The 10,308-nt window shown below is 45.5% G+C and overlaps 1 protein-coding gene across 2 annotated transcripts in view; it reads right to left on the reverse strand.

The window, feature by feature from the left end:
* Cacna2d3 (calcium voltage-gated channel auxiliary subunit alpha2delta 3) overlaps positions 1 to 10,286 on the reverse strand; it is an 816,591-nt gene extending 806,305 nt beyond the window's left edge. The window contains exons 1-2 of one of the 2 annotated variants that reach the window (XM_031361417.1): positions 10,076 to 10,286; positions 9,325 to 9,406 (exon numbers count right to left, since the gene is read on the reverse strand). In XM_031361417.1, the coding sequence (XP_031217277.1) occupies positions 9,325 to 9,406; positions 10,076 to 10,197 (204 nt within the window). In that variant the 5' untranslated portion in view covers positions 10,198 to 10,286. The remainder of the gene's footprint in view (positions 1 to 9,324; positions 9,407 to 10,075) is intronic. The other variant, XM_031361418.1, reaches the window with a different exon arrangement.
* Positions 10,287 to 10,308: the final 22 nt, after the last annotated feature.

A 10,308-nucleotide genomic window follows, 5' to 3' on the forward strand; every position in this document is an offset into this window, starting at 1 on the left:
GGGGGGAGAACAGAAGGAAAGATGGTGATAGGGGAGGAAAATTGAGACAGAAATTCAAAGTTATCCTATAAGTATGGGTGGGTCCAGCTTTGGATCTAGATTTAGGGATCCCATAAGCCACTTATTCCCTTCATTTCTTTTGAAAACATGAGCCCAGAATCTTAGGAAAATAAGTCACACACACACACACACACTGAACAAACTTAGGGAGATGAATGACTGGCTTGAGTCCTCAATGAAAGCAGAAAGGAAAAATGCCCCCCTGGGTTTTGAAGAAGAGTTGAGTCTTCAGGTCACAGCTGAGACCGGAACTTGGTCAGCAGCTTTACAAGGTCGCTCTTTCTCCTAGACTAAGATGATGCTAGAGCAACCTAGATGCACACTGCCCTGCCAACCACCATCTCGGCAGTCATCTCCGTCGCTGTCCCTTGGCAACCACTCACATCTGGTGCTGCACAAATCCACACTGCGAGGTAAGGCCGCTTGACCTCATCATGGGGCCTGACCACCAATAAAATTGCCGGGAGAGCAGTTTTAGTACCCCTGCTGAAGACTGGGGGCCTGAGGGAGTATGAACAGCAAAAGCATCATCATTGCGGTCTACAAGCTCTACCTGCCCCCTGAGACCCCACAGATTTGACTCCAGCTATGGTCAGGTGGAATGGACAATATAGAGAGACGTAGTAATGCAAGGAGAGGCAGAGACCTAGGGGTCAAAATACCCTGTTCCAGGGCTGTATCACCTCCTGCAACCTCAGGCCCCACCTGTGAGGCAGATAACGCAGGTCACCTCTGAGTGGAAGGATCCAAATGGGCATCAGAGAAGTGCTCAGCTCACACCAAACACTCAAAGAAAACAAAAGAGCACATTCTTTTCCTTTGCAACCCCAGTGGGCATATTCTTGGATACCTGATTATTGACCTTGGCAGATTTCGGGAAGTCCAGACTGGATTCTGTGACTGTCACAAAAAACAAATGGCTCTTGAGCACTAGAAGCCAACTGACCCAAATGAAGGAGATTTTCTTTCATTGCTGACTTCCACCACTGCTTACAATAGCTTTGTGCATAAGCAGTTTTAAAAGGTTCTCGGTTACTATAGGAAACTCCCACCTCCAAGACTGCAAGGCACTGGTAACCAGGGAGAGGTGGCAAGTTGTGCTCGTTCAACCTCTTTAAGGACACAGAGCAGGGCTGCAGATGCTCAAGGCCAAAACACAACAGCAGGACTGCCAAGCAAGCTCTGGAGAGGACAGGGACAGCAAGGAAGAGCCAAGGAACACCAGGTGCCCTTGCTTCCTGCGGGGGGTGACAGATGGCTATCCCTACACACGGCTTCACCTCTCTATACCCCTCCCCACCTCCACTAACACCATTCTCTAAGAAGTCCCTGGGAAAAGTCTGGACTTTCCAAAGGCCAGCAGGAAAGAGTGTCCTAGTAGAAAGTCTGCTGTTGACCAAGGGGACACTAGAGTTAAGAGGTGTCCACTATGGTTGTGGCACACATGCTGTAGCAATGGCTGGATGCATTGGGTCTTCCTATGACTTACGAGTCTATCTATCTGTCTATCTACCTATCTGTCTGTCTATCTATCTATCTATCTATCTATCTATCTATCTATCTACCTACCTACCTACCTACCTACCTACCTACCTACCTACCTACCTATCTATCTGTCTCTGGAGAAGAGGTAGCTACTTCTTCAGCCTGACCCACCCACTGCCCGGGAACCAAGGCAGACCATGGATGCCAGGCTCCAGTTGACACCTTCTCCTGTCTAGGAAGAAAGGAGCTAGATTACATACATATGACATTCATCCAGACAGGAACTGTACTGTAGTAGCTACACTGCTCTGGCCTATGGTACTGGTTCCTGGTCAGTTACCAGGTGGATTGTCTTCCTCCAAGGTCCTCAATTACCACCACATGCACCCATTCACTCCTGAATCCACAGGTATTTAGGGATCCAGGCCCCAGAGTGCTCAGCAAAGATGACCTAAAGAGCTTTGTTTGCACGATGCAACCCATAATGCCCACTAAAAGTCATTGTGGGGAGCTTTGGATGTGCCAGGCACTGTTTTCTCTCTCTTTCTCTTTCTCTCTCTTTCTCTCTCTCTCTCTTTCTCTCTCTCTCTCTCTCTCTCTCTCCATATATATATACATACATATGTATATATATTTATATGTATATATTTATATATATATGTATGTATATATATATGGCACTTTGCATACTTTATTTCATGGGCCATATTGGCCTCCTTTCCAATTTAAAGGTACCAGTTCTGAAACGTTATACCACAAGGTGACCCAGATAGGAAATGGAGATAAGGACCAAAAATCTAAGCTCTTATAACTCCAAGACTGTCCTCTCAGCCATTATCCTGGTTTTAATGATTTCTGAAGTACCTCATTTCATACTCCATGCTAGAGAGAAATCCAGGTATTAGTAACTTTCTTTCCCAAAGAGCAACCTAGGTTTTCAAAAGATCACATAAAGTATGTGGCCAGATGTGCAGACTTGAGAAGTCTAGCTCAGCTCCTTGGGGAGGCTGTTTAACTTTTGCAAGCCTCATCTGTGAAATGGGCCAAGCAGTAATCCCTGCCCTATTAGCTTCATGAGAGATCTGTTTTTGATGTTCTTGAGATAGGGCATTGATGGGCATCAAACCCACAATCCTCTTACCTCTGCCTCCCCAGAGCCGGGAATTACAGGTTTGTGTTACTGTATCCCATTTGTTGGAAGAACTTAATGGAATGACCCTGAAGTGATTATCAAAGGACCTGAGATAGAGAGGCTGCAGGGCTAAAGCTCCCTGCTTCTGCTATTAGATTAAGCGACATGCCCAGAGCTCCTCAGGAAATGACAGAGATGAGCAGACAAAACTCCTAGGCCAGTGACTGTTCCTTTAAGACCACGTCTCTAAGGGATGAGCATCTCTGCCAATGTCCCAAGCTCATCAATGGAACAAGGATAGGCAAAGGAAATCTCATAACAAATGAGACCAAGGGTGAGACGCCTGGGAGGAAAACCAGCAAGCTGAAATGAAGACATCTCGTCCCACAGAAGGCTTAGCCAGTTGACCCCAGACTTGGTTTAGCACTTTAACACTCTGCTTTTCTGCATTCTGTGACCAACCAACAGGCGGCTGACCGTGTTCTGAGCAGTTCCTCATATTCCAGCTGCATAAGCCATCCTAAATCCTAGCCAAGTCCATGCCTGGTGAACTGCAGCCACTCGGTTCTATACCAGCATCCTGGTTTGCTCTGTTTGGTAAGCCTCTCTAACAACCCGACATGAGGCCCTCTCCATTGGCCAGCAGTGTCAGGCACACTCTGCATGAGCAGCATCCACCTTGTTGCAGGGATGCAGATGCAGGTACAAACTCAGCAGCTATGATGGTAATAAGAAGTGAAATCCCCTGTATTGGCAGGCAGTTGCTCCCCCTTAAATGCATGACCAGTGGTCTGTGGTATGAACTCACAGCATTTAGCTCTGCTCAGCTTGCTAGACTGGATCATTTACCTACATAATGGCTCTTTGAACCTCGAGAGGGCTAACCATCTTCTAATAACAGGTGTCAAGATTAATGTCCTGAGATATGCAAAGGGAAAGACACGGTCATCCATTTCTTATCAAGAGAATGCTATCTTTTCCAATACATCCTTGAAACACATAATTTGGCCCTTGAGCTGTTTGTTTTCATAATCCTGATCTGGGGTAAATGAGAAACTATCTAAGAGATGTATTTATTACAAATCGCAGAATGCAAGGCTTTGTTTAAATGGCCCAATGAGTAACTTCACAGGTATTACTCAAAGCAAATAAAAACTTGTCATATTTTACAAACACAATTTTTTTTTCAAAGTTTATTTGTACGATAATTTTCTGCCAGTTTGTGTGCTGATAAAGAAAAGGCCCATTTGTTGGCTTCGATGATGGCAAATCTGGATTAATGATAACCTCGGTTGGATGGTCACAGACCATCCCATGACACATCCGCTGCCCAAGGCACTGAGGGTGACTCCAAGCACCACGGGTCACTGTTTTGTAAGGGCACAGTGAGCCTACTTCAGATGGTCTGCTGAGGGCTACACACCGAGGGGAGCCTGCGGAACGGAGCCACTCTTCTTCCTCCCTGCCTGTCTCCATCCTTCCCTTGAAGGAAAAGGTACGTTCTGTTTAATGAACTGAGGAGAACAGAGGGGTCAGCAGGGTCAACAGAGCCAGGTTTCAGAAACCTCTCTCTGTGGATGGTACATAGGCCATTAACTCTTTCATATGAAAATGGCATTAAAAGAAAGTGAAGTCTCATATGCTAATTCATAGACTGACACTTTATGGCATCTATTTAATTCCTTCCATGGTCTCAGATACAACAAAACCCCTAAGTCAAATTGCAGCATCCCAAGCAACTTACACCCACTAACATTCTACGCTTCAAAGACCCTGGAAGTCTCCACCCCAGGGCCATTTTCTCCGGTGCTAGTGCTGCTGTTCCAGGAGGTGGGGGATCCTGACAGACCTTGTGTGTGCTGATAAAGAAAAGGCCCATTTGTTGGCTTCGATGATGGAAAATCTGGATTAATGACAACCCCGAGACAAAGGATCCTGCTCACATGAGATGTGCACTCATTTTAGCAAGCTCAGCACACTTAGTCATTTATTGGCTGCCTTATGTGGGAGCACCATGTACCAGTGGAGATCAATCAAAAACAGAGTCTGAAGTCCCAAATTTGCACTCCCATGGATATGTGCTGCAAACTGAAGGAGTGAAATTGGAGTAAAGGCCATAAGTGCACAGGAATAATGGCTTCTTATATTTTCATGGATCCCATCACGTGGTGGTAATCTTCATCAAAAACTGAAAAAGCTAATTGTGCTTGTCCATGCCTGAGAGGGTTCATAACCGGTAGATGATTTGATATTCATGTGTCTGCCCCAAAACAAACTGGTAGTATAATAACCATAGCCATGTATTAATTTATACTAGAAAGAGATCACCGTTAATAGATCAAAACTCACACAACTGCAACGAAAACCTGAAGTTCACCTCCAACAAGAATTTCATTCATATTTCCAGCCCCTTAATTTTAATAAGCGTATGCAAATCTCTCTGAGTAGCACAGGCTGCAGCAGTTCCTAGGAAAAGAAAGAAAGCAGGGTGTCTCTGACAGAGAACAAGTCTTAGGAAAGGGGGCAGGAAAAAGAAAAACAACAAACCAAAGGTTCGTACAAGAACTTATCGAGAGACCATGTGGGCATTAAAAGTTCAGACACCTATCACGTGTGCGTCCTGGTGACAGGTCTAATGAGACCAGTAATTAACCAGAAAGATTGGAACTGTCACTTCAGAAATGTCAAGGCTTTAAAAGATAATATATAAAAGAAGAAAGCGTACTCATCTAAAGTGATGTTATAAATGTACCTCGGCAACACAGGCTAACTGTGTATCCTTGGGGATGGCAGGTCTATAGGGCTATGCTTCCTCAGGACAGCACGGCACGGACCACCACCACCACCCCCCTTCGCAATTCACAAATGTTCTTTGTTAATTATTAAAAAGTCCATTGATTTCCGCATTGATGAAAAGTCATAATTGTAGAAATGGCTAAAGGGATCGGCCTTTTACTTTGCTGACTCTGTCCTGTGGAGAGAGACATCAAGCTCATATATTAAAGCCATCTCAATAAATAGTGCATAGCACAAAAGCCTGCTTGCGCATTTCAAGAATCAAAAGGCCTGGTGAGTGCTGCAGGAGGTGTCCAGCTAGCTGTGGACTCTTTGTTGATGTTAAAAGCAAGAACACATATTACCTGTGCTTACCATCTCAACTCTAGAAAATGTCACTAGAATCCAATATTCCCAGGGACATTCATCCCCTGGATGCAAGTCTAAACAGAATGAAAAACTCAGCTTCAGAGGAAATCTCCCTGAGGAAGAGGGAATGATAATCATGCCGGGTTTAATGACTTTTATTGCAAATGTTAAAGGTGTGGTGTCTTTGTGTTTAACAGCCAGGTCCTCAGACCCATTAGAACACTTCTCTGTGAATCCCAGAATAGAGAGGTGGGCAAACTACACCCCTCCCCCTTCCCAGAAAGAACCCAGACAGGGCACATTCTTTGGGGAAAATGAAGCAAAATTGGGCAGCTGAAAACTGGCATGAATATGTCAAATAGGAAGTTAATTAAAAGCTGAAGAGAATGGGAAACCCTGCAGTATCTGCCAGTGAAGGAGGCAGCTGACAGGCACACAGGGGCACACCATCAGCACTTGACTTCAGAGGGCCTCTAACAACACCAAAACTGCTCAGGATTCACTCCCATGTTCCACTCTACAGCCCAGGCACACAACTTTAAAAACTATCTGACTCCCTGTGCTTTATAAAATCCAAAATGCCTGCAGCAAATGAAATGAATAGGTTGCTATTCCCACGTTCAACTAAGGCAAATAGAAGAAACTAATTGGACAAGCCTGCATAGAAGACCTACTAGAAGATCCTAAGCTATGGCAGGGAGAACCACGACACTAAACACAGGAACAGCCGAGGACCCTGATCCTATAGGGCAGTGAACCACGGTGTTAGCCATGAGTGTTTAGACTGCAAGTCACATTACCTAACAAAGCATGTTGCCAAAATGGCAGGTCTCCCAGTCTCCAAACACCTCGAAGTAGACGGTCAATCCTTATTTCATTTATATTCACAATAATTACTTTGGAAAGTTTAGGCCCAAGATCAAAAAAGAAAAGAAAAGAAGAGAAAGAAAGGAAAGAAAGGGAAAAAGAAAAAAGGACGGAAGGAAAGAAAGACAGACAGACTTCCACTTCCAAAAATGAAAATGCTACTTTGACTCATAATATGAAGTCCTGGTTAGAAAACTACATAAATACATAAAATTATATCATAACACATGGTACTTTTTTTTCTTAACTGAGAATCAAATGTAAATGCCCGCAACTTACAAATAAAATTAGTCTACTATGCAACCCAGTTATTGTCACCCAGGAATTCCCTTAACAGTGTTAATGCATTTTCCAATTGAATTTTTTAACTCATTTTCAAAGCACCTCAATTGTTAAGATACAGAGATGTGATGGATAGATGCATGCTGTTTTGATTTAAGGAAATAAATGCTAATGCAAGTGGCCAGAAACTTGAAAATAAGCAGGAGGGTGACGGTACCCTTACTTTTCCAAGGGCTGCTTCATCTCCAACACTCAGAGCAGTTTCTTCTCGCTACTGCTTGACTCTCTGAACCAATGTTCTTCACCATTTTAAAGAATGCAGTCACATTTGGGAGATCAGTATGGTTCAGAGGTTTCTTAAAAGTGCTTCCTAAATCATCTTATCCACCCTTCTGGTCACTCATGAAAGTTATCTGCCAAGCAACCCAAAGCCGTGGGTATTTCACAACTCCAGCTGTGAAAGATGAGGAACCCCAGTCCTAGAGCAGATACCCACCCTAACCCTAACTGAAAGCACCAATTCACCTTCCCCTCAAATTAGTAACAAAATGCCAGACAGCAGCACGGAAGGGAAACAAAGCATTAAACAGCTGGAAATAATTACACAATTGTCAGGCTGCAAACTCGACAAGGGCAGAGCAAGGCTGGTGAATTCAGTATCAGGAACTATGCCGATGAGAAGTATCTTAGCCACTGCCAATTTGCTATTACACAATAACTAATAATAGGGCTGATGGGATTTGTGCAGCACGCATGTGTGCGCAAACTTCCAAGAGAAGACAGATGTATTTCATGTGCTAGATGCTATCTAAGTACAACCAAGACAAAAAGGGGGTTCTTTTGGAACTGTGTCAACTACAACATGCAGATGAGAAGTGTTTCTTTAAAGTTACACAATATGCTCACACTCAGAGCATCTCAGAATTCAAAGCACAGGCAAAATACGCAGGCTGTGTCACAGTCCGGAGCTTGTCACATAAAACATCTGACAAGCAGGCAAAAAGCCAGAGTACAAGCAAGGCTGGACCAAATTAAAAGAATACCAGGGAGAAAGGCCATTCTTACAAAAACATGGAGAGTAGCAGGTATGTAAATGGCTGTCTTCCATTAAGGCAGGTCAATGCATCAAGTTTTATCAACTGACTAAATTTCAGTGAACTTCTTCCCAATCTAAAGGTGAACAGCCTTCCCTATGGCTTCAAGGATTCCATGCCTGGCTTTTTTTTTTTCCAGGATATCTTGCCATCCTATTACTGGATGATGCTTTATTATAATATTTGAATTTCGTGTGAAAAACAGTGTCATATAATGCCCTGAAATGCTACTCTCTGAAACGGAATGCCATAAATAAAATATGGACTTGGTTACCAGGCAGCATGCGCAACACATATGGTACATTGGCCCAAAAAACACATTTTAAAATGCTTAAAAGTTAACTTAACAATTTAAGCTCTTTATACCCATTCTCGGAGAATTGTCCCCTAAAGGCCAATCTTATTTTCTATTGTCAGGAGAATATCTGGATTAATTTGGTTCGTTTATTAACTTGAAATTCCTTTCACCCGCTCTGATCTCTACCCCACCCACCCACCCACCAGCTCATTCTTTATCTTAAAGGGGACCATATATCTCAAGATGTAATTTTAAGCATGATGCTGCCTATTTGAATTAAAATTGATGCAGCTCCTGATAACAGCCCTAATAATCAATTTTCCATTCTCATTACTTTACAGAAATATATGGGTGCAGACCAATTTCTTAAGTTTGTGGACCACTCTCCTAGCTTATTACCCGGCAGTGCAGCTGAGTGGAAAGATAACCACATCCATTCGCCTTATCTGTAATGATGTAATGCACCCCAGCCCTGGGTCTAGATGATTGGGGAATAATGGGATTGTAGGACTGCAGGGATGACAAACAATGCTGCTGGTATCTCGCCAATACACTGAACCCTATGACTCCCGTGCACGGTGGAGACTCAGAAAACAGACGCTGCCGATTCTGCCCCTTGGAAGAAGTTAGCATCTTTTGGCCAGGGAAGCATCTGCTCTCGCACTGAGACAGCAATACCTACAACTGCGAGAAGAGCCATGCAAACACACTGTTTCCCAGCCCCAGCCAGGACAGTGCGAGTGAGTATCCTGCTTTTCTTTGTGTTTGGAATCAAGTGTCATCTAAAAATAACCGGTTGGTAGAGAGAAGTCACTGCACAGTACAATGCCAAGAACCGGAGATCAGAGACTACTCTGATAACTGATGCAGCTCTGGGCTCACGTTTGTTTGGAAAAAACTAAATCTGCCTCCATTTTCTGTGCTAGAAAAATCATCGCTGTCTGTCACCACAGAAACCTTACCTTTTGCAGAAGCTGGGAACCCGAGTACTTGGCAGCAATGGATTTTATCTCCCCACCAAAAGCGGAGGCCCACAGCTTCACTCTATGGGGAGAAAAGAGCAGACAGAAGAAATGTAATACCAGTGTCACCGTCACACGCGCACACACCGGGCTGTGGCTGAAAGAGCAGGGCGATAGAACATGAAAGGAAAAAGGAAAGAAAGATAGAAAAAGCTGTCTTACAAACTACCAACACCAAGGTGCAGAGCGCAGAGCGGGATGGGGTCCGGGGTCACCGGAGTTCATAAGGTGTAAAGTCTCCCTGGGCTCTCTAAGAAGACCACGGGCTTTTTCATAGAAACAATTGCCTGGTTACTTAAACACCTAAAATGAACATCACCTGGCAAATACTACTCTGAAGAAATCCACCCATCCCCCGCTTCCCGGAAAAGTAAGATGGCAAGGTAGCAGAAATGGGGACCATTAAACAGCCCGTGGAAGTTGCAGTCGGTAAACAGGCTCCAAACTTGGCGCTGTCACTTGAGGTGAACCTCTCCAGGTCTTACTCCCCAGCACCAGGGAAAGGGCGAGAAGGTCCCACCCTAGTCTCCCGCCGCTGGGTGCTGATGCTGAGAGGCAGGTGCAAGAGGCGAGGCCCGCACCCGCCGCGGGTCCTGCCCAGCCGCACCTGCAGGCACCCAAACTTGGGCGCCCCGGGTCTCTCTCCGGCGCTAGCGGCCCCTCCCCGGGAGTCCCAGCACCAGGCACTTACACGGAGAGCGGGATCTGCTGCTCGGAGCGCACCACGTCCCCCAGCGCGGCGTAGAGAAGCGCGGTGGCAAGGAGCGCTGAGGCCCCCCGGGACGCGCAGCACAGCGAGCCCGGCCCGGCCATCCTGGCGGCGGCAGCGGCGACTGGAGCGGCCGCGGAGAGCTGCGCCGGGCGGGCGGTGGGCGAGCGCGCTGGGCTGCCTGCTCCGCCGCGCGCCGCCCCTCCTGCCTCTCG

Source organism: Mastomys coucha, unplaced genomic scaffold (assembly GCF_008632895.1).
Source record: "Mastomys coucha isolate ucsf_1 unplaced genomic scaffold, UCSF_Mcou_1 pScaffold9, whole genome shotgun sequence".
Taxonomy (NCBI): domain Eukaryota; kingdom Metazoa; phylum Chordata; class Mammalia; order Rodentia; family Muridae; genus Mastomys; species Mastomys coucha.